Source organism: Oncorhynchus mykiss, chromosome 22 (assembly GCF_013265735.2).
Source record: "Oncorhynchus mykiss isolate Arlee chromosome 22, USDA_OmykA_1.1, whole genome shotgun sequence".
NCBI classification, from domain to species: Eukaryota; Metazoa; Chordata; class Actinopteri; order Salmoniformes; family Salmonidae; genus Oncorhynchus; species Oncorhynchus mykiss.
The window spans coordinates 43,777,917-43,803,473 of NC_048586.1; the positions used below are offsets into that span (position 1 = coordinate 43,777,917).

The window sequence follows — 25,557 nt, forward strand, 5'->3', positions numbered from 1 at the left end:
GGGTAACTCCTCTCCCTGTTCGGGCGGCGCTCGGCGCTCGGCGTCGCCGGTCTACTAGCCACTACCGATCCCTTTTTCTTTTTCTGGTTGTTTTGTCTGTGTTCCTTTTCACACCTGGTTTTCAATTGCTTTGATTTCTGTGGGTATATAGGGTAGCTGTTACCTGCCGTAATTTGTGTAGGATTAGACTTGTGTGTATTGCGTTCGATGGTATTTGATGTTTGTTGTTTTTTCGCATTTACGCACGTGTATGTAAAGTGTCGGAACTGTGTTAGTTCCTCCGTGTGTTTGCACGATTATTCGAGAGCGTAGTTTTGGGATTTTTGTTCTGTGCCATTTGCATTGCTGGACTATATTATTAAACACGCTCCTCAGACATACCTGCTCTCCTGTGCCTGACTCCTTCCTACACCTCTCACCAAGACGCATGTTCTCACAAACGTGATTGTCTGGGGCTGCTGTACAGAGAAGTAGTAGAGCATCTTTTATTTTATATTTTTTTATATCACTCACGGTCAGCTCCTCCAAGCTCATGTAATCTTTTTGGGTGTTTATCCATAAGCCACTCCTCTCAAAAATGGTAGAAAAAGCTGTTACGCAGCAATTCACTGCCTTCCTGAAGACAAACAATGTATACGAAACGCTTCAGTCTGGTTTTAGACACCATCATAGCGCTGAGACTGCACTCGTGAATGTGGTAAATTACCCTTTAACCTAGTCAAACTAAGGCTCTGCATCTGTCCTCATGCTCCTAGTGCTCCTAGTGCTCCTAGACCTTAGTGCTTCGAAACCCAAATTGGTCTACACAGACAAGTTATTTTCTTGTCTGTCGGGAAAGGCATCAGTTTGTCTCAGAACACCAAGACTGTAGGAATCGGTGTTCTGTTTAAGGACCACTATTGTTTTCACTATATATTTTACCTTTTGGTGATGCCATTCGGAAACATAATGTTAACTTTCACTGCTACGTGGACGATACACAGCTGTACATTTCGATGAAACATGGTGAAACCCCAAAATTGCCCTCCCTGGAAGCCTGTGTTTCAGACATAAGGAAGTGGATGGCAGCAAATGTTTAACTTTTAAACTCAGACAAAACAGAGATGGTACAGGAGTGTCCTTTCACTTATTTCCGCTGTACAGCGTATGTACCGGTGTTGTACATTTTGGAGTGTGTTACGCCTGTGTTCGGAATTACCCTTTTTTGTTCGTTTTGATTGTTCCGGTATAAATGGTTTTTCGAATCCTCTGCTCTCTGCGCCTGACTCCACACCCATCACTCTTCGAAGCCTGACAGAAGCCCGCACCATCAACTATGGAGTCAGCAGGAGCAGCGACCACCCCTCTCCCAACGATGGAGGAGCGTGTCCTTCATCATACGTCCATCCTCCATCGCATCAGATCGGCGATGGATCAGATCATGGTGAAGATGGACCGATGGGAGAGGACTGGTCTCCCTACTTCCCCTCCAACCCCCCCACCTACAATGCAACAACCTCCTCCAGTGGTATCCAGAACCAGCACACTGTGTATTGCGCCTCCGAGGGAGTACGATGGAGCGGCGGCGGTGTGCCAGGGATTCTTGCTCCAACTCAAGCTTTACCTGGCCACGGTTCGGCCAACTCCCTCGGGCGAGGAGGGCGTGAGCGTCCTCGTCTCTTGCTTGACGAGTAGAGCCCTGGAGTGGCCCAATGCCGTTTGGAACAGGCCCGACTCGGCGAGGGGCCACTACCCGGAGGGTGAGAGATTGTTCCATCCCAGGCAGGAGACGAGGAGCTCGGAGGACTTCGCGCTGGAGTTCTGGACCTTGGCCGCTGGGGCTGGGTGGAACGACAGGGCCCTAATAGGCGTTACAGGTGTAGCCTGAGAGAGGACGTCCGCAGGGAGCTGGCTTGTCGGGACACCACGCTCACCCTGGACGAGCTCATAGACCTGTCGATCAGGCTGGACAATCTGCTGGCTGCTTGCGGATGTTCTGAAAGGGTCCTGTCTGTTCCACGTCCTGGCCCTCCCGCTCCCATACCGATGGAGTTAGGGGGGGCCGCATGAGGGGACCAGAGGAGGAGCTGTGGCCGGAGAGGGCACACTACCACTCGGGGCTGGAGGAGTCCATCTGGGAGTCGAGAGGGCAAGCAGAACACTTCTCGGTCACCCCAGGTGAGTCAGCACCACACTCACCCAGAGCTTCCTGTTGGTCACATGTTTCTATTAATTTGTTTCCCCAAATGTTCTCCTTCTCTCCAGCATAAGGCGCTAGTCGATTCAGGCGCAGCTGGGAACTTTATAGATCGTGGACTCGCCCAGACGTTGAGGTTTCCGTTGGTACAGATAGATCCCCCCTTCCCTGTGCACTCCTTAGATAGCCGACCATTAGGGTCAGGGCTGGTCAGGGAGGCCACGGTTCCACTGGAAATGATTACGCAGGGGGATCATAAGGAGCTGATTAGTATGTTCCTTATCGATTCACCTGCGTTTCCGGTGGTGCTGGGGGTTCCCTGGCTGGCTAGTCACAATCCTAGGATTTCGTTTAGACAGGGAGCTCTCCAGGGGTGGTCTGAGGAGTATTCAGGCAGGTGTGTAGGAGTTTCCATCGGTGCTACGATGGTGGAGAGACCAGACCAGGTTTCCACCGTGCACATTCCCGCTGAGTACGCTGATTTTGCTATCGCCTTCTGTAAGAAGAAGGCGACCCAATTACCACTCCATCGACAGGGGGATTGCGCGATAAACCTCCAGGTAAACGCTGCACTGCCCAAGAGTCACGTGTACCCATTGTCTCAGGAGGAGACGTTGGCTATGGAGACATATGTCACGGAAGCTCTGGGACAGGGGGTGACATGGAGGGCCGAATGTACCGTCTCCTTAAAATTCAATTTGTGAAGAAAAAGGAGGGAGGTCTGCGTCCGTCCGTACATTGAATATTGAGGTCTCAATTCCATTACAGTGGGTTTTAGTTACCCACTACCTCTCATCGCTATGGCAGTGGAATCATTTCACGGAGAGTGGTTTTTCACGAATCTGGTGCGTATTCGGGAGGGAGATGAGTGGAAAACCGCGTTTAGTACCACATCTGGCCATTATGAGTACCTCGTCATGCCGTATGGGTTAAAGAAGGCTCCAGCTGTCTTTCAAACCTTTGTAGACTAGATTCTCAGGGACCTGCACGGACAGGGTGTGGTGGTGTATATTGACGATATCTTGATCTACTCCGCCACACACGCCGCGCATGTGTCTCTGGTGCGCAAGGTACTTGGGCGGCTGCTGGAGCATGACCTGTACGTTAAATGGACCTCATTTTTCAGAGAGAAAACTTGTAAAACGGTCCAATTCGACCAGAACAAAGCAGGAGGGTTAAGTCATAAATAAAGGACCCATCTTAAAGACTACAATGGCCCTTTCAAAGAGGAGAGTGTGAGGCCTCTGGAGTTGTTTTTTTAATTAATATAATAAAAAAATTTGAATGACTGAGACACTCCCTGGACAGGCCATCCTCGGACATCCTAGGATGCTCCCCCCCCGAGAACTCTTTTTAAAATGTTAAAGGTTAGACATTATTAATTTATCCCGAGTGGCACAGTGTTCTAAGGCACTGCTTCTCAGTGCAAGAGACGTCACTACAGTCCCTGGTTCGAATCCAGGCTGTATCACATCCTGCAGTGATTTGGAGTCCCATTGGGCAGTGCATAATTTGCCCAGCGTCGCCCGGGGTAGGGCGTAATTGTAAATAAGATTTTGTTCTTTAACTGACTTCCTAATTAAATAAAGATGAAATAAAATGTAAAAATGTAAAAGATATGTTTATAAATGACATTTTCTCTTTTTATATTAATATATATAAATCTTTAGTACAGAAATGCATACATATTACTATTATTAAAAATGTACTATGCAATATTAAACTATGCCACTAATGTTTTTTTTACTAAACCTTATATATTATTATTAAACAATACTACACTTTAAAACCTAATAAATGTTTACATTTATCGTATTTCTTTTTTGTATGAATGAAAAATTTGTATAATTATTTTCTTAGAAAAAAAGGCATTTGATCCTTTTCAGGTTCCTATTGTAACCTGGCACTATCCACGCAGCCTGGCCTCAGACACACACAAAAACACACACCCCAACTAACCAATTTCTCTTGTGGAGAGAGAGAGCTGTCATTCATTGCGAGAGAGAGATTTCATTAAAGGTAAATTACATTTTCTTTGAAAATCTTCTTATTTAGTACAGAAATATTACTATCATTAAAATGTACTATGCAATATTAAACTATAACACTCACTTTTTTTTCCTAAACCTTACATATTATTATTAAACAATACTACACTTTAATATCCAATAAACGTTTAAATGTATCATTATTTTTTTGTAGGAAAGACAGTTTATTATAATTTTATTTTAAAATAAGGCTTTTGCTCCTTGATCAGGTTTTCTCCCTCTCTCTCTCTCTGTTTGTAACACCCCTAGCTTGTAACCTGACACCAACCATGCAGCCTGGCCTAAGACACACACAAACACACACATCCCAATGAATCAATGTCTCGTGTGTAGAGAGAGCGAGAGAAAGAGAGCTGTCATTCATTTATTGAGGTAAATACAATTTTCTTCTAAATCTTTAGTAAAGAAATGCATACAGATTACAATTATTAAAAAGTTCCCTGTACAATATTAAACTATAACACTTTTTTTTTTTACAGAACCTTTGTATGAATCATACATGTTATTATTACACAATACCACACGTTACTGCACATTACATGTTTATATGTATAATAATTACTTGTAGGAAAGGCTGTTTATTGTTATTTTCTTAGAGAAAAAGAAGAATCATAATTTTCCTCCTTTCAGGGGCCTATTGTAACCCGTCACCCTCATCAGTCTCCAAATCCCCGTCTTCAAGCTGTGAGGGCCTCAGACATTGCTTCTTCCACTCTGGCTCTCCATGGCCTTCCAGGTTTTGTATGTTTCCTTTTTGATGATAAATCAACTTTCTTGCCGTTAAGCCCAAGATCTGTCTATAAGACAGGATGGACCATCTTCGTATGTGTTCACGATGGTGGACAAACTATTGTACTTGTTTCATCATATCAACTACCTTAAGTAAAAAATAGATAAGTAAGGAATAAAAATAACAAATAATTAAAGAGCAGCAGTGAAATTACAGTAGCGAGGCTATATACAGGGGGTATCAGTACAGAGTCAATGTGCGGGGGCACAGGTTAGATGAGGTAATATGTACATGTAGTTAGAGTTAGTGTCTATGCATAGACAATAAAGAGGGAGTAGGGCTCCAGAGTGGCGCAGTGGTCAAAGGCACTGCATCGCGATGCCAAAGGCATCACTACAGACCCTGGTTCGATCCTGGGCTGTTTCACAACCGGCCTTTATCAGGAGTCACATAGGGAGTTCCCATCGCATCGCCCCCCAATGGCTAACTTCCTAGCCCCTGCTATCTGCTTGCTTGCCTACCGGGTCTGCAACTGCTAGCCCTTGCTAACTGCTTGCTTGCTAACCCGGTCTGTTAACTGCTAGTCTTCCCCGGTCTACTAACTGCTAACTGCCGGCCCCGGTCTGCTAACTGCTAGCTTGCCTGCCCAGTCTGCTAACTGCTAGCCCTTGCTAACTGGTTGCTTGCTAACCCGGCCTGCTAACTGCTAGCTTGCCCCGGTCTACTAGCTGCTAGCTTGTTTAGCCCCAGCCTACTAACTGTTAGCTTGTTAGCATCGGCCTGCTAACTGTGTCCCCAGTCAGCCCAACTACTCACTGGACCCATATATTCACTTGGCTATGCATGCCTCTCTCTAATATCAATATGACCCGTCCATTACTGTCCTGGTTAGTGATTACTGTCTTATTTCACTGTAGAGCCTCTAGCCCTGCTCAATATGCCTTAACCAACCATGCTGTTCCACCTCATACATATGCGATGACATCACCTGGTTTAACATCTCTAGAGACTATATCTCTCTCTTCATTACGCAATGCCTAGGTTTACCTCCAATGTACTCACATCCTACCTTACCTTTGTCTTTACACTATGCCTTGAATCTATGCTATCGTGCCCAGAAACCTGCTCCTTTTACTCTCTGTTCTGAACGTGCTAGACGGCCAGTTCGTATTGCCTTTAGCCGACCCTTATCCTACTTCTCCTCTATTCCTCTGGTGATGTGGAGGTTAATCCAGGTCCTCCAGTGCCTAGCTCCACTCCCACCCCCCAGGTGCTCTCATTTGTTGACTGTAAACGTAAAAGCCTTGGTTTCATGCATGTTAACATTAGAAGCCAACTCCCTAAGTTTGTTTTACTCACTGCTTTAGCACACTCTGCCAACCCAGATGTCTTAGCCGTGTCTGAAGACTGGCTTAGGAAAACTACCAAAAACCTTGAAATCTCCATTGCTAACAATAACAATTTCCGCCAAGATAGAACTGCCAAAGAGGGCGGTGTTGCAGTCTACTGCAAAGATAGCCTGCAGAGTTCTGTATTACTATCTAAGTCTGCACTCAAACAATTTGAGCTTCTACTTCTAAAAATTCACCTTTCCAGAAACAAGTCTCTCACTGTTGCTGCTTGCTATAGACCTTCCTTTGCCCCCAGCTGTGCTCTCGATACCATATGTGAATTGATTGCCCCCCATCTATCTTCTAAGCTCGTGCTACTAGGTGACCTAAACTGGGACATGCTTAACACCCTGGACATCCTACAAACTAAGCTGGATGCCCTCAATCTCACACAAATGATCAATGAACCTACCAGGTACAACCCCAAATCAGTAAACACGGGCACCCTCATAGATGTCATCCTAACTAATTTGCCCTCCAAATACACATCTGCTGTTTTCAATCAAGATCTCAGCGATCACTGCCTCATTGCCTGCATCCGTAATGGGTCTGCGACCAAACTACCACCCCTCATCACTGTCAAATGCTCCCTGAAACACTTCTGTGAGCAGGCCTTTCTAATCGACCTGGCCGGGGTATCCTGGAATGACATTGACCTCATCCCGTCAGCAGATGATGCCTGGCTATTCTTTTAAAGTGGCCTCCTCACCATCTTAAGTAAGCATGCCCCTCTCAAAAAATATAGAACTAGGAATAGATATAGTCCTTGGTTCACTCCAGACCTGTCTGCCCTTGACCAGCACAAAAACATCCTGTGACGTTCTGCATTAGCATCGAATAGCCCCCGTGACAGGCAACTTTTCAGGGAAGTTAGGAACAAATATACACAGGCAGTTAGAAAAGCTAAGGCAATCTTTTTCTAACTGAAATTTGCATCCTGTATTACTATCTCAAAAAAGTTTTGGGAAACTGTAAAGTCCATGGAGAATAAGAGCACCTCCTCCCAGCTGCCCACTGCTCTGAGGCTAGGAAACACAGTCACCACCGATAAATAGACTATGATTTAGAATTTCAATAAGCATTTCTCTACGGCTGGCCATGCTTTCCACATGGCTACCCCTACCCCAGTCAACTGCCCGGCACCCTCCACAGCAACCCGCCAAAGCCCCCACCATTTCTCCTTTACCCAAATCCAGATAGCTGATGTTCTGAAAGAGCTGCAAAATCTGGACCCCTACAAATCAGCCGGGCTAGACTATCTGGACCCTCTCTTTCTAAAATTATCTGCCGAAATTGTTGCAACCCCGATTACTAGTCTGTTCAACCTCTCTTTCGTGTCGTCTGAGATTCCTAAAGATTGGAAAGCTGCTGCGGTCATCCCCCTCTTCAAATGGGGTGACACTCTAGACCCAAACTGCTACAGACATATATCTATCCTACCTTGTATTTCTAAGGTCTTCGAAAGCCAAGTTAACAAAAGAGTTCAATGTGTCAAATCTGAGGGCCTGTTGTCCAGACCTCTGACAGTCTCTATGGGTGTGCCACAGGGTTCAATTCTCGGGCTGACTCTCTTTTCTGTATACATCAATTATGTTGCTCTTGCTGCTGGTGATTCTCTGATCCACCTCTACGCAGACAACACCATTCTGTATACTTCTGGCCCCTCCTTGGACACTGTGTTAACTAACTTCCAGACGAGCTTCAATGCCATACAACTCTCCTTCCGTGGCCTACAACTGCTCTTAAACACAAGTAAAACTAAATGCATGCTATTCAATCGATCACTGCCCGCACCTGCTCGGCCGTCCAGCATCACTACTCTGGACTGCTCTGACTTAGAATACGTGGACAACTACAAATAACTGGGTGTCTTGTTAGACTGTAAACTCTCCTTCCTGACTCACATTAAGCATCTCCAATCCAAAATTAAATCTAGAATTGGCTTCCTATTTCGCAACAAAGCATCCTTCACTCATGCTGTTGTGACCTGAACGCTCTCGTTGGTTGGCCCTCGCTTCATACTCGTCGCCAAACCAACTGGCTACAGGTTATCTACAAGTCTCTGCTAGGTAAAGCCCCGCCTTATCTCAGCTCACTGCTCACCATAGCAGCACCCACTCATAGCACGTGCTCCAGCAGGTATATCTCACTGGTCACCCCCATCATTGTAATGGTTAGGGAAGGGATTGCCAGCGTTAAAACCTCATTGTAAATAAGAATTAGTTCTCATCTGACTTGACTACCTAAATAAAAAAGAATAAAGCAGCAGTGTAAAAGAGGGGCGGGGGCAATGCAAATAGACTGGGTAGCCATTTGATAAGCTGTTCAGGAGTCTTATGGCTTGGGGGTAGAAGCTGTTTAGAAGCCTCTTGGACCTACACCTAGTGCTCCGGTACCTATTGCTGTGCGGTAGCAGAGAGAACTCTGTGACTAGGGTGGCTGGAATCTTTGACAATTTTTAGGGCCTTCCTCTGACACGGCCTAGTATAGAGGTCCTGAATGGCAGGAAGCTTCTCTCCAGTGATATACTGGGCTGTACGCACTGCCATAACTAAGTGACATGCGGTCGGAGGCCGAGTAGTTGCCTTACCAAGCAGTGATGAAACCATGCTCTCGATGGTGCAGCTGTATAACTTTTTGAGGATCTTAGGACACATGCCAAATTATTTTCAGTCTCCTGAGGAGAAATAGGCTTTGTCGTGCCCTTTTAACTTCTTTGATATAGGTGGGAAGGTAGCGTCCCACCTGGCCAACATCCGGTGAAAGGGCAGGGCGCCAAATTCTAATTAAATTACTATAAATATAAAACTTTCATGAAATCACAAATGCAATACATCAAAATAAAACTTGTTGTTAATCCAGACGAGTTGTCAGATTTCAAAAACATTTTACGTCGAAAGCAAACCATGTGATTATCTGAGGACAGCATCCAGCACACAAATGCATAACAAATCATTTTCAATCAGGGAGTTGCGACACGAAAGTCAGAAATAGCGATATATGCCTTACCTTTGAAGATCTTCTGTTGGCACTCCAAAGGTCTGCTACATTACAAATGGTCCTTTTGTTCAATAAATTCCTTCTTTATCCATAGAATCTCAGTTTACCTGGCGCGCTTCAGTCAATAATCCACTCGATTTCCCTACGTCAAAATGCATAAAAAATTAATCCCAAACGTTACCAATAAACTTATCCAAACAAGTCAATCAATGTTTATAATCTCTCCTAATACGCAAGTAAACAATAACATTTACGATTGAATCGTTATTGTCTTTTCGGGCATGGTCTTAGAAACACTACAGCGAAAATGGCTGCAACTTCTCCCTTATTTTTCCAAAAAACAGCCTGAAACAGCCTGAAACTGTTTGACTGTTGACATCTGGTGGAAGCCCTAGGAACTGCAATCGGGGACAATTTTGCCCTATTATAACCATTTGATGGTTTGTCCTCAGTACTAGAGGGTGAACACACAGAATGAATCATGAGGTCCTCAAACTGTCCTTATAGAAATCGTACATACCATTTATCATTAAATAACATGGAACTACCACAGGAGTTGGTATTTGGAATATACAACCCAAAATGACTACAACGTATTTTATAAAACAAGCTAATGCCTTCTAATGCCTTCTCCAAGTCATTCCAATCCAATCCATCCAAATCATTCTGTATCAACACCACATGTATCTATGATGAAAACACAGAGATAAGTAATAAAAGAGTAGTGTTACATGAAAGAAGCAATTACAACATAACAGTATAACATGACTATATCAAACCTGTTTGTCAAACTGGGGAATAAAAACAAAGGAACTTCAGAGTTTAGTAGTAGTTTTCATTGCTGGCTTGCTAGCTAACGTTACATGCATGATCTGTGTTGTAAAATTACTCGTATCTCAGAAGCCATTTGCATTGCTAGTTATTGCCTATGTTAGCTAGCTTGCATGGTGACTAGCTATGACAATCAGTATTGTTTGGGATTGTTGCCACGTTTTGTAACGTGTACACTGAAGCAAGAAGAGGGGGTGACTTTAATAAATAACAGAACACGGAACAAAACAAGAAACACGAGTAATGTACAGCCATAAAACACAGGAACAGAAACAATAACACCTCGGGAGGGAACCAAAGGGAGTGACAGATACAGGGGAGGTAATCAGGAAGGTGATGGGAGTCTAGGTGAGTCTCATGAGGTGCATGTCCAGATAACGATGGTGGCAGGTGTGCATAATAGGGAATAAACTGACGACGTCAAGCGCCGGAGAGGGGGAACAGGAGTAGACGTGACAGTACCCACTCCCTGACACGCAGCTCCAGCCGCAACTCCTCGGCAAGCCCCGGCTGGTCTTCTTCAACCACTTCCTGTCCCTCACCGCCCTTGGTCTCACATATCCCTGGACTTCGTCACTAGTCTCCCCCCGTCTGATGGCAACACCGTTATCCTGACAGTAGTGGGCTACCGCACGGCAAGCGGTACCGGAGCACCAGGTCTAGAACCAAAAGGCTCCTTAACACCTTCTACCCCCAGGCCATAAGACTGCTGAACAATTAATCAAATGGCCACTGGACTGTTACATTGACACACCCCCCTCCCCCTCCCCCCTCTCCATTTGTTTGTACAGTGCTGCTACTCGCTGTTTATTATCTATGCATAGTCACTTCACCGCTACATACATGTACAAATTATCTCAACTAACCTGTACCCCCACACACTGACTCGGGACCAGTACACCTTTATATAGCCTTGTATTGTTATGTTATTGTGTTACTTTGTATTATTATTTTTTTTTACTCTCGTTTATTTGGTAAATATTTTCTTAGCACTTCTTTAACTGCACCATTGGTCAAGGGCTTGTAAAGTAAGCATTTCACGGTAAGGTCTTCCCACAGCTCATGTGACAAATAAAGTTTGACTTGATTTGATCTCCTACCCTCACATGTCACCCAGATGTTTGAGTTGGGTTTGGCACCCATATAAGCAGGGAACGCTGGTGTAACGCACCCGTTTGGACCCCACTAGTTATCACTGGAGCATAAGGTGAGTCCAGAACCCTGCTTGGAAGCACTAGTTGAGATGGGGTTTGGGTTTGGACCCCACGGCTAGTCGGCTGACGCTGAGGTTGGTTTGGAAACTTGTTGGGAGGAGATGACAGAGGTGGGGTTTGGCTTTGGACCACAATGATCTGTGGCGGCTGAGGAAGTTTTGGAGCTGGCGTGGAGCAGGAGAAGGTGGTGTTTGGGTTTGAACCCCTCTAGTCTGTGGACGAGGAGGTGGTTTCGGGCCGGGTGTGGGAAGAGGCAGATAAGATGATGGTGAAGGAGATCGCGGGGATGGTGACTGATTGTGTGATCGATCTGGATCTCTGACTCCTCATCTTGAACTGTCAACTCCTGATCCAGACCTGGATATTGAACCTTTGAATCCCCCTCTGTTTCCTCAATGGCAGAGGAGAACGACAACATGACAGGTTGCTGTAAGCCTGTCCTCCCGCTGTTGAAGAGGGCCATGAGCTCTATGGTGGAGGTCATGCCAAATCCTTTGTTGTTGTTGCTCTGGGTCAGGTTCACAGCTTTTCTGTTGGTTCTTTTCTAAGAAGGCTGTTATCATTTGACCCTCCTCCAGATCCCTTTCAGTTTGCCATAGACATTGCGGTCTTTCTAGCTGTTTGGCTATGGTGTCATGTGCTTCAAAATACTTGACGTGTGTGGGTGTCCAAGCACCTACACTCCTAATCAGCTTGAGTGTCCTCTATGGTTTGTTGTTTGACCTCCTCTAGTTTAAGGAGCTTCATACGCTTCCTGAGAGCAGCAGCTTGTGAGTCACTCAGGGCCTCTGATGGGACTGCACTCCATCCACTCCCACAGCTCTGAAATGAATGGTATGAAGAGCTGCCCTCCATTCTCATTGAATGAGAGGATTTTGTCGATCTTAGAGATTTAACAGAACGTCGCTCTGATCCCCCAGTGTGCCTCTACCCTGAGGGGTCTTCCAGAGACTGGTGAAACAACAGGCCTTCATGTGTTGGTGCCTCTGTATGCTTGGAGGAAGAGTGCTTGGATGGAGAGTGCGTTTTGCAGCGCCTATTAATTGTATCCTTTCAATTATCTACAGTGGGGAGAACAAGTATTTGATACACTGCCGATTTTGTAGGTTTTCCTACTTACAAAGCATGTAGAGGGCTGTATTTTTTTTATCATAGGTACACTTCAATTGTGAGAGACGGAATCTAAAACAAAAATCCAGAAAATCATATTGATTTATTTTTAAGTAATTAATTAGCATTTTATTGCATGACATACGTATTTGATCACCTAGCAACCAGTAAGAATTCCGGCTCTCACAGTCCTGTTAGTTTTTCTTTAAGAAGCCCTCCTGCTCTCCACTCATTACCTGTATTAACTGCACCTGTTTGAACTCGTTACCTGTATAAAAGACACCTGTCCACACACTCAATCAAACAGACTACAACCTCTCCACAATGGCCAAGACCAGAGAGGGTGTAAGGGATACAATTGTAGACCTGCCCAAGGCTGGGATGGGCTACAGGACAATAGGCAAGCAGCTTGTTGAGAACGCAACAACTCCTCAAGCCAGCGCATGTCCAGGCCCGTCTGAAGTTTGCCAATGACCATCTGGATGATCCAGAGGAGGAATGGGAGAAGGTCATGTGGTCTGATGAGACAAAAATAAAGCTTTTTGGTCTAAACTCCACTCGCCGTGTTTGGAGGAAGATGAAGGATGAGTACAACCCCAAGAACACCATCCCAACCGTGAAGCATGGAGGTGGAAACATCATTCTTTGAGGATGCTTTTCTGCACAGGGGACAAAACGACTGCATCATAATGAGGGGAGGATGGATGGGGTCATGTATCGCGAGATCTTGGCCAACACCCTCCTGCCCTCAGTAAGAGCATTGAAAATGGGTTGTGGCTGGCTCTTCCAGCATTACAACGACCCGAAACACACATCCCGTGCAACTAAGGAGTGGCTCCGTAAGAAGCATCTCAAGGTCATGGAGTGACCTAGCCAGTCTCCAGACCTGAACCCAATAGAAAATCTTTGGAGGGAGCTGAACGTCCGTTGTGCCCAGCGACAGCCCCTAAACCTGAAGGATCTGAAGAAGGTCTGTATGGAGGAGTGGGCCAAAATCCCTGCTGCAGTGTGTGCAAACCTGGTCAAGAACTACAGGAAACGTATGATCTCTGTAATAGCAAACAAAGGTTTCTGCACCAAATATTAAGTTCTGCTGTTCTGATGTATCAAATACTTATGTCATGCAATAAAATGCAAATGAATCACTTAAAAATCATACAATGTGATTTTCTGGATTTTTGTTTTAGATTCCGTCTCTCACAGTTGAAGTGTACCTATGATAAAAATGACATGCTTTGTAAGTAGGTAAACCTGCAAAATCGGCAGTGTGTCAAATATTTGTTCTCCCCACTGTATATGGACGGAATTAATCGAACAAAAGGACCAATTGTGATGTTTATGGTGCATTTTGGGGTGCCAACAAAAGAAGCTCGTCAAAGGTAAGGCATGTTTTGTATTTTATTTCTGTGTTTTGTGTAGCGCCTGTAGGGTTGAAATATTTTATCCTCTTTGTTTACTATTGTGCTATCATCAGATAATAGCTTCTTATGCTTTCGCCGAAAAGCCTTTTAAAAATCTGACATGTTGGCTGGATTCACAACGAGTGTAGCTTTAATTGAGTATCTTACATGTGTGATTTAATGAAAGTTTGATTTTTAATTTGCCGCATTTCCCTGGTTTTTGGCCAAGTGGGACGCGAGCGTCCCCTATCCGAAAAGTGGTTAACTAACTGTTTTTTAAAAGTCAGCTTAATGTATATACTAGTACAACAGACATTTCAATCATTAGAATAATTTTCGTACACTCGAGAAAACAACATATACTTAGTTTTACACAAATTCTATAATAATTTAAGGTCAATAAAGATTTAATGCAAAATAATGAAAGCATAATGTAGTTCAGATAGAGCACGATCAGCAGGGCGGACGATAGAGTACACAACTGTATCAACGGCTTGAATTTCTGACAAAATAATATTATTAATGTATACAATATATTTGTTTATTAGACATTCCAACATATAACTCAATATTGAGATGCTAAAAAATGTATATGCAATATTTTTTTTTTGTTTGGTCAGGGCGTGAGTTGGAGTGGGCATTCTATGTTTTTGTTCTATGTTTTGTATTTCTGTGTTTGGCCTGGTATGGTTCCCAATCAGAGGCAGCTGTCAATCGTTGTCTCTGATTGAGAACCACGTACAACACGTACAACGCTGCACCTCGGTTCTGACCTTCTTCCAACCAATGGCCGGTACACATGAGGAAGGAAGGATTCACTGATTATTGTTTTATCCTGGGCTGCTGCCTGGTGTTTGGAGTTAGGGTAAGGCCTTTAGTACAAAAACGTAGATGAACATCTGTTTCATCTGCTCTTCCGAAGTCGTTCAGAGTCCCTAATGATGCATGTACCCCTGTCTGTTGGCTGTCCACTGTAAACACAAAAACAGCACACTTTTTTGTTTTCAATGTATGAATATTTTGATGGATAAAATGTTTGGGGACTTAAGCTGAAAATAGTGTGATGGTGAAGGGCTACGTAAAGGACCGGGCACAGTTTGCTTCTGAGAATCCTTGTCTAACGCTGTCGGTTCCCAATCAATTATGCCCGGTAGCCTTTGGGTATCATACATAGGTTAGAAAGTGTTAACATGTATTTATATGAAATAGATACATTTTAAATTATAAGAATACGTCCATTTGACATATTGCCTAAAAAAATATGTTTAAATAAAAAAAAATCATTGTCCATCTGTTTCTGAATATCTGTAAAAAATCGTTGTCTTTCTGTTTTAGAATATCATGACTTAAAGTTGTTTCTGTCTCGGAGTTGTTCGTAACCTGTTGTCTGCCGATTTCAAACAACCGCAAATCAACGACCTCCGAAATGTCGTTTAAAGCGGTGAAATCGTCCGAATTCATTGTTTTACACCTCATGTCGAATTCATTGTTTTACACCTCATGCCGAATTCATTGTTTTACACCTCATGCCGAATTCATTGTTTTACACCTCATGTCGAATTCATTGTTTTACACCTCATGCCGAATTCATTGTTTTACACCTCATGTCGAATTCATTGTTTTACACCTCATGCCGAATTCATTGTTTTACACCTCATGTCGAATTCATTGTTTTACACCTCATGTCGAATTCATTGTTTTACACCTCATGTCGAATTCATTGTTTTACACCTCATTGTCACGTTCTGACCTTTATTTCCTTTGTATTGTATTTATTTAGTATGGTCAGGGCGTGAGTTGGGTGGGCAGTCTATGTTTGTTTTTCTATGTTTTGGGGCATTTCTATGTTTTCGGCCTAGTATGGTTCTCAATCAGAGGCAGGTGTCATTAGTTGTCTCTGATTGAGAATCATACTTAGGTAGCCTGGGTTGCACTGTTTGTTTGTGGGTGATTGTCTATGTTAGTGGCTTGTGTCAGCACAGGTCTCATTTTGTAGCTTCACGGTCGAATTTGGTTTATTGTTTTTGTTACTCGTTTGTATAGTGTTCAGTCTTTTCTTTATTAAAGATTTTACCATGGACACTTACCACGCCGCATATTGGTCCTCTGATCCTTCTCGCCTCTCCTCTTCAGACGAAGAGGAGGACGACCGTGACACTCATGCCGAATTCATTGTTTTACACCTCATGCCGAATTCATTGTTTTACACCTCATGCCGAATTCATTGTTTTACACCTCATGTCGAATTCATTGTTTTACACCTCATGTTCCGGGGTACCCCTTCCGTTTCGACCATGTCCTCCAGGGGTGTAGGGGATTCGGATGTCTGTTGTACATTTTATCATAAAAAATGCATACAGTAGATATATCGTAGCATTCTGTGTCCTCCTGTTGCTCCTAGGAATTCCATTCTAACGACGGCTGTTCCATAGCATTTATCCACGGGTGCAGTTGTCCTAATGTTTGATATCCTGCGGACGTTAGATAATATTAACATGTTATACGATATATATACCTTTTTTAAATGACAAGAATATGGGCATTTGACATTTAAAAAATGTATGTCATCGGCATAAAACACATATAACTCCTGTTTAATATTCAAATAATATTCAAACAATTCCCAGACTCCAAATCTTAAAATATATTATATTCACTAACTCACCTTCAGAAAGTGCCATTAGGAGGGATTCACGGATGAGCTTTTTATCTGTCCTGGCCTGTTGGCCTGTGGGTTTGTAGGCGCAAACTCGTTTGCGGTCTTGGCTCAAAAGGAGAGATGGTACCAAACGAGTTTACAGGGTATGGGTTGACGTTTTTTCGGGCGATATCCTGTATGCAACACCCTGTATATTTGGTTTAGATTACAAAGGTAGTGATTTCAAACAACAGGAGGGGCGTCGAGACAGTAAGACGAGGCCCTTTTGATTTCCTACATCCTCAGGGTTAGCACCTTGGGGGTGTCCGATGTAAATTTATAGACCGGGGTGGGGGCACCCTGCGCTGATTAGAAATATCAATGTTTAACCCCGGGGGTCGGTCTAGATATAGTGTATTCTTTCTGGGGTCTGAATGACTTTTTAGCCCCCACATCCTCTGGGGGTGAGAAATTAGGATTTGAAAAGGCATATGTGTCAATGAATCGAAAGTCCCCATTTTAAGAGACGCCGTCACACTTTTTGGTGGGGGGTAGGCAGTTATCTGTACATACCGTTTGCAAGATAGTGCAAACCTTGGTTTCAAACAACCCCTGCAGAGAGAGAGAGGGCCGTGACTGCAGATGCCTGGGCATTGTTGAACACACACCCCCTACCCTTTTTGTTTTTGAAACACGCACACGCCAGCACACGCCAGCACACGCCAGCACACGCCAGCAAACGCCAGCACACTCCAGCACACGCCAGCACGCACACGCACACTGCTTTTCCGAAAGCATTTTTCTCCGGGGCATGCTTATTACACCCTAAACCTGAATCTGAAATGACCTTAAGGATCTTTCTTAACCCCTATTAATTTTTGGGTTCTAATCTCCCTCTTTCAAAATCCCCCCGGTGTACATGCACCGGACATCCATAGGCTGGAGCCACCTGGAAGCTTGGTGCATGTACATATAAAGATAACTAAATAGGAAACTCAACAGTGTGTTAGGCTGAGAAACATTATTTAAATGTTTGTTTTATTGTTGTTGAAAGCTTGAAATGTACACAATGCGAAGGGACCTTGTTTCTAACACCCCATGCAGAGACACCCACACCCACACACACACACAATCCCCCTCCCAGACATTCCTGCTTCATAGACAACAACCCTAAGGGCAATACAATAGGGGGTGTGGGGCCATTCTCTTTCAAATGTTCAAACTTCATAGGAATAGATTCAATATATGCATAAATTAGCAGACCCTCTAACGAGTGACCATAGGGTCATATATCATACATTTGTCGTGTGCCGTCAACTTAATTATCTCAAACAACCAAGTTTTCTATTTTTTGGGCATTATTTCTTGTTTGTTTCACAAGAAAATATTTTGTATCTTCAAAGTGGTAGGCATGTTGTTTAAATCAAATGATACAAATCCCCCGAAAAGGAATTTTATTTCCAGGTTGTAAGGCAACAAAAAATGCCAAGGGGGGTGAATAATTTCACAAGCCACTGTACAACACCAGGTGTCGTAGGGAGGCCAAGAAGATCATCAGGGACCTCTGCCCCACCCCAACGACATTCATCACTGTTGCAGTTGTTCATGTTTTTTTCTTTAACTTGGTTCCCACTCTCGCTCAATGGTCATGCTGCTCCCCCACTTCCTCAACAGTTTTTACTCTGCCTCCAACCCAATGGACATTTATAATGACATTTAAATTCTATTGTTTATTTGTTACCATTTTCATTATTTTATTTAACTCAGTCCTGCATGTTCAAGCTCAGAGCCTGTGATTTTCCCTGTACCCTCCAATCCTGCAACCCTGTACATGTGACTATTAAATACAGAATCAAAATGAAAATGAAAGTCCCCTATATTGGGGAATTAACATTTAAGAAGTTAATATGAGATCATTTCAGGATCACATATTAAAGTGATAATTATCTTGTATTAACGTGATCATTATTTTTTATTAACTTGATAATTATCTCATAAAATGTTCAATTCTGTTTTTGTGTGCTTGGTACCACCATACATTCAAGACCCAACATTTGAAATGATTCCTGCCAAAAGTTTCAGATACAAACTTCAATTGACAGCACAATTAGTGAGTTCGAAAATGACTTGGGGAGGGGTCAAAAATAGTGGAGGGGTATAAAAAATGTTTGCTTTGGGGGAGGGTTGTGTGGATTTTTAGTGGGCACGAGGAAGGGCAGCATGTTTTGTCCTTAGTTTACATTCACCGTTTTGCAGAATTTTCTACATAATTTGTTCCGTTCTAGACAATTTACCCCGTCTTCTTGCGTTAAGGAGTTAAAGTAGGCTACTTTCCTTATACACTAGCCTACGCCACAGTAACCACATGGGTTGCCACTGTCTGCTCTGAGATCATTTTCATCACACTCACACCTTTGATATTTGCCTCTCTGAAGGCCACAAAACAACATGTTTCATTGCCCGTGACGAGGGATTTTTATCAGAGTTATTGACTTCACAATGAGCCAGATTCAAGTAACTTCCATGACAGCTTTGTGTTGCTGAAACTTGAAGCAGCAACCATGGCACAATCAGTTGGGAGGTGGACTATACATAGAGATGAAAATTAAGAAATTTGAATAATCCCTCCACAGGGCTACTTGGTAAACTTCCTCCATGGGGAGAGTGCCCATTGCAGCTCAACGAGGGACTGAACGGCACCAACCATGGTCCTGCAGACCATTTTTTTGCTGGAGCCTCAGGACTGTTAGGGTTAACCTGAAGAGTGTGGGTGGTACGTGGAGAAAATTGAAGGAAAGTTTGATTTGACATGTTTTGTGCATATTTTTTTCATCACCCATAATAAAACCTTTATTTCATTGAGTCTCCTGTAAATAAAAGGCTTTGGTATTATTAGGACAGATAGCCTCTTCTCAGTTTGTTACAGACACACTTTACACCTTACACAGAAAGTTCAGATAGAAATTGACTTTATAGAACAGACAAAATTCTCTTCCACATGAGTCAAGATATTGTGAATTATACTGCCATCCAATGGCCACTACATACAGAAAACAATCTCTGCCCACTGGGCACAGACTTCTACTCCATGTTGGTTAAAAAATAAACTACATGATGGCCTCCCGGGTGGCACAGTGGTTAAGGGTGCTGTACTGCAGCGCCAGCTGTGCCACCAGAGACTCTGGGTTAGCGCCCAGGCTCTGTCGTAACCGGCCGCGACCAGGAGGTCCGTGGGGCGTCACACAATTGGCCGAGCGTCATCCGGGATAGGGAGGGCTTGGCCGGTAGGGATATCCTTTTCTCAACACACACCAGCGACTCCTGTGGCGGGCCGGGTACAGTGCACGATAACCAAGGTTGCACAGTGTTTCCTCCAACACATTGGTGCGGCTGGCTACCGGGTTGGATGCGCGCTGTGAGTTGTGTATCGGAGGACGCATGACTTTCAACCTTTGTCTCTCCCGAGCCCGTACGGGAGTTGTAGCGATGAGACAAGATAGTAGTTACTAACAATTGGATACCATGAAATTGGGGAGAAAAGGGGGTAAAATGTAAAATAAATAAAATAAACAACGTTGATTTAACCAGTGACAAATGGGTGTAACACTCTGCAGTGCAACTCTGCTCTGTTTTTAAACTTGGAAATCTTTTGTTTCATATTAGGTGACATTATATAATGTCACCTTTTATTTGAGAGTATTTTCATACATATCTGTTTTACCATTTAAAAATGAATGCACCTTATGTATCTAGTCCCCCCATTTGAAGAAGTCAAGTATTTCGACAACTTCACTTGTTTTGTATTAAAGGTAGCAACCCTTTAAACATAATGTTCAGTTAAATTATGTATTTGGGTATCGGTTCCCTTACCCTGTAAGGGTTCTATGAACTTCTCTCATGAGTGACTGCAATCCACACTTTGGTTTTGAAAGTCACTGCCAACAAACACGAATGCCAGCATTTTCAGACAAAACACGTTACTACTACACACTACGACAACAATGTGACTGTTTTTGAATTTAAAAAATTTATATATTTCCTTTAACATCCTCGATGTGCTTAATATTCAACCATTGATATGTTCTATGTCATTTTGAGACCTTAAGGAGCATGAGGTACTGCTGGAATATCTACCAATAGCATGTCCATCTTTTTGTGAGAAATTACACTGGTCACTTTTCAAAACATTTATAAAGTATTAAGAAAGTTTGAAGAGTCCTCACTTTAGATTAGGGACTGAAAAATACTTTACTAATGATTAGTAGATGGTTTATAAGGATATTTATTAAACATCTGATGAATGATCTTATAAATCATTACATACTATGAAAGCTGTTTATAAATGTGTGAAGAACTGGCTTGCTAAAACAGATGAAGAAGTAATGATATATACATTATGAATAAACGATATACTTATCCATTATTAATTATTTAGTGTGTTACCCAATCACTATATTCATTCACGCTCAACAGCTTCAGGGAGAGCTGCTCTGGCGTGACCCCTGACATGGCAGCAGTGATGGAGTGAGAGTAGTGGTAGTGTTCATACCCAGTATGTTGAGGTTGAAGCGTCTGCTGTGGTCTCCTCCACTGTTGTGTTTAATCATTACTGCATATAGTAGTTATTTATAAATGTCATAATACCCAGGTGATTAATATTTAACAAATGTGTGCGTAATAATAAATGGTTAGCAAACTGTAAATACAAATGGCTTATTACTGAACATTATAAAGTCTTACACATAATTGCATATTCTTGCATTTTACCCTCAACTACTTACACAATACACCATTGAGATAGACTTGGACGTCGTCTAATATCATGCTGTATTGAACATTTCAACTTCACTGCACTTGTTAAAGGTGTTGTGTCACTATGTAGCCACTAGAGGGTAATGTTAGACAATATATATAATGATTCATGACTTCCTCAAAATGTACTTTTAGAATAATTAAATACTATTTATCATTAAATAACATGGAACAACCACAGGCTTCGGAATTTGGAGAATACAACCCAAAATGACTACAGTGTATTTTATAAAACAAGCTTGTACCTTCTTATGCCTTCTCCTTTTTTTATTTATGCCTTAAACTGTTTTTAATTTATGCCTTCTTAAACTTTATTCAAGTCATTCCAATCCAATCCAGCCAAATCATTCTGTATCAACACCACATTCATCTATGTATTGTCAGTGTATTGTTACATGAAAGAACAATTGTATAACAAAACTATGTCAAACCTTTTTTTTTAAACTTAGAAATACAAATACAGGAACTACGAACACCTTAACTTCAGAGTTAAAATATGTTTAGCAGTCACTTTGAACCATGGATAAAAGAAAGCATAAATTATTGGATTAATTAAGGAATTAACAAGTGGCAGAAAGCTGAGGATGAATGATAGTAAATTGTCACTTAAAAAAGAAACAAAGAAAAAAGAAAATAGAAATGGAATCCAACAAATGAAATAGTTGAAAACAACAATAGACAGAGTTTTTGCTGCTTTTCTCTCAGACTTACTTGCCTGTACAGTTTTAACACCAGACACATTGGCAGCCTCTTTTGAAAATACCTTTCTGGCCTGTGATCTGGCCACCACAAAGATTTTCAAATAAAGTGTTATAATAATAGAGCATGGGACAACCATTGTAAATACAAAGTCAATTATATTTCCCCAGGTTATTCCTACGACAATAAAACATTCATTCAAACACCGACTGGGTACCTGTACATTTACAATGTCTTTTATAATAGCAGCATTGTAAATGGTACAACAACACCAGGTAATTGATATACAACACATCATTCTTGTTATTGTTATTTTAGAGTGGTACAATAAGGGATAACACACAGCAACATAGCGGTCAATAGATATCAAGACCAAACTGCCCAGAGATAAAGAAGTACATAAACAAGTAATGTAGAGAAGAAACGCACAGAAATATTTCCCAAAACCCCAGCATGATTCAATTATTGCTACAGTCATTACTGGTATCACAATCAGTCCCACCAGGAGATCTGATGCAGCCAGAGCGAGGATGAGCAGGTTGGTTGGAGTGTGGAGTTGCTTGAAGTGAAAGATGGAGATGATCACCAGTACGTTCAAAAATACTGTAACTGCTGAAATCACTGAGAAGAAGATGTACAGTGTTATGTAGATAGATATCGATAGCAAAGCCTTTCTGCAAGAAGAGTTTCTGTCTTGAAAACAGTATTGAATATCTTCATGTTCCTCCATTTGAAAAACTAAATCTAAATGCTGATGTCCTCCTGCTCCTGCTTGGTCCTGTGCTCGATCCTGTCAGGTCAGCCTTCTGCCAAATTCTGAGCTCTGCCCCTCTATTTATCCCTGAGTTACTGACAGCCACTCCCCTCCCCGGAGTCTCTCTGCACACAAAAGCACAAACACATACACAAGTAAGCACACAATGATGTAATGCATGACATAATTGTTTGTTGATTTGGCCCTTCTATTTTTGTTTCATCGGACATTTCTCCAAAAAGTACGATCTTTGTTCCCATGTGCAGTTGCAAACCGTAGTCTGGCTTTTTATGGTGGATGGATGAACCAGACTTTTTTCTGAGGTCTTGGCTGATTTCTTTTGATTTTTCCATGATGTCAAGTAAAGAGGCACTGGGTTTGAAGGTAGACCTTGAAATACATCCACAGGTACACCTCCAATTTACTCAAATGATGTCAATTAGCCTATCAGAAGCTTCTAAAGTCATTAAATAATTTTCCAAGGTGTTTAAAGGCACAGTCAATATAGTGTATGTAAACTTCTGACCCACTGGAATTGTGATACAGTGAATTAGAAGTGAAATAATCTGTCTGTAAACAATTGTGGGGAAAAATGACTTGTGTCATGCACAAAGTAGATGTCCTAACAGTTTTGCCAAAACTATAGTTTGTTAACAAGAAATTTGTTGAGTAGTTGAAAAACAAGTTTGAATGACTCCAACATAATGTCACGCCCTGACCGTAGAGAGCTTTTATGTCTCTATTGTGGTTTGGTCAGGGTGTGATTTGGGTGGGCATTCTATGTCCTTTTTCTATGTTTTGGCCATGGTATGGTTCTCAATCAGGGAAAGCTGTCTATCGTTGTCTCTGATTGGGAACCATACTTAGGTAGCTTTTTTCCACATGGGTTTTGTGGGTAGTTATTTTCTGTTTAGTATTTGCACCTTACGGACTGTTTCGGTTTCATTTATTCTCTTGTTATTTTGTATTAGTGTTCAGTTCAATAAACAAACATGAACACTTATCACTCTGCGCTTTGGTCAGGCACAGGAAGCAGAGAGTTCAGGGTAGTGCTATTTAATGCACAAACGGCGAACAAAAGCCACCCCATGAAACACAGGGCGCACAAAAAACAAATGCCCCAAACACGGGGACTAAAACAGTCCAGCAAAAACCCACGAACAGAAACACGTTAACCTCAAACGTGCACACTAGTCACACAAACAATCCCACACAAAGAGCAGGCGGGCCGGCTGGCTAATAAAGCCCAACAGATGTAACCAATAAACAGACAAGGAGGGGGAGGATGAATCAGTGGCAGCTAGTAGGCCGGTGACGACGACCGCCGAGCGCCACCCGAGCGGGAAGGGGAGCCACCTTCGGTAGGAGTCGTGACAGATCCGACTACTCTTCCTCATCTGACGACGAAAGCCGTTACACATAAGTGTATGTTAACTTCCGACTTCAACTACATTCAGAATGTATTCAGATCCCTTGACTTTATCCACATTCTGTTAAACTTATGGCTAGGGGTTCCGCTAGCGCCACCCCCCCCCCCCAACATTCCGCTGAAAAGGCAGCGCGAGATATTCAAACCATTTTTTAAAAAAATATTTAACTTTCCCACATTAACAAGTCCAATAAAGCAAATGAAGGATAAACATCTTGTTAATCTACCCATCGTGTCCGATTTTAAAAATGTTTTACACCGAAAACACAACGTATATTTATGTTAGACCACCACCAAATCCCCCCAAAAAACACAGCCATTTTTCCCAGCGATAGAGTCACAAAAGCAGAATTAGAGATACAATTAATCACTTAAATCAGTTCTACCTAATTTCGATCAGCATGATAAATGCGCAACCAGAGGAAAACATATTCTAGATACTTTTCTCCACACACAGAGACGTGTAGAAAGCTCTCCCTCGCCCTCCATTTGGCAAATCTGACCATAATTCCACCCTCCTGATTACTGATTACAAGCAAAAATTTAAGCAGGAAGCACCAGTTACTCGGCCTATAAAAAAGTGGTCAGATGAAGCAGATGCTAGACTACAGGACTGTTTTGCTAGCACAGATTGAAATATGTTCAGAGATTCTTCCAATGGTATTAAGGAGTACACCACATCAGTCACTGGCTTTATTAATAAGTGCATTGAGGACGTCGCCCCCATCATGACTATGTACACATGCCAACCAGAAGCCATGGATTACAGACAACATTTACACTGAGCTAAAGGGTAGGGCTTCTGCTTACAAGGTGTGGGACTCTAACAATGATGCTTATAAGAAATCCAGCAATGCCCTCTGACGAACCATCAAACAGGCAAAGCGTTAATACAGGACTAAGATTGAATCAAACTAAATCGGCTCTGATGCTCGTCAGATAAGTCAGGGCTTGCAAACCATTACAGATTACAAAGGGAAGCACAGCTTCGAGCTGCCCAGTGACACGAGCCTACCAGACAAGCTAAATTACTTCTATGCTCGCTTCTGGACAAGCAACACTCAAGCATGCATGAGAGCATCAGCTGTCCCGGATGACTGTGTGATCACACTCTCCGTAGCTGATGTGAGTAAGACCTTTGAACAGGTCAACATTCACAAGGCCGCAGGGGCATATGGATTACCAGGATGTGTACTCTGAGCATGCGCTGACCAACTGGCAAGTGTTTTCACTGACATTTTCAACCTGTCCCTGACAACATGTTTCAAGCAGACCACCATAAACCCTGTCCTTAAGAACACTAACACCCAAACCGGTCGCACCTG

At 42.7% G+C, this 25,557-nt stretch overlaps 1 protein-coding gene across 1 annotated transcript; it reads right to left on the reverse strand.

Moving 5' to 3' along the window:
* Positions 1 to 21,659: 21,659 nt before the first annotated feature.
* LOC118936360 (trace amine-associated receptor 13c-like) lies at positions 21,660 to 22,838 on the reverse strand. The gene has a single exon (XM_036959596.1). The coding sequence runs from the start codon at positions 22,777 to 22,779 to the stop codon at positions 21,817 to 21,819; it is 963 nt and encodes a 320-aa protein (XP_036815491.1). The 5' UTR covers positions 22,780 to 22,838; the 3' UTR covers positions 21,660 to 21,816.
* Positions 22,839 to 25,557: the final 2,719 nt, after the last annotated feature.

What these genes read in the sequence shown, in the direction of transcription:
- LOC118936360 (XM_036959596.1), bottom strand. Translation starts at nt 22,779, where the DNA reads ATGGAGGAACATGAAGATATTCAATACTGTTTTCAAGACAGAAACTCT.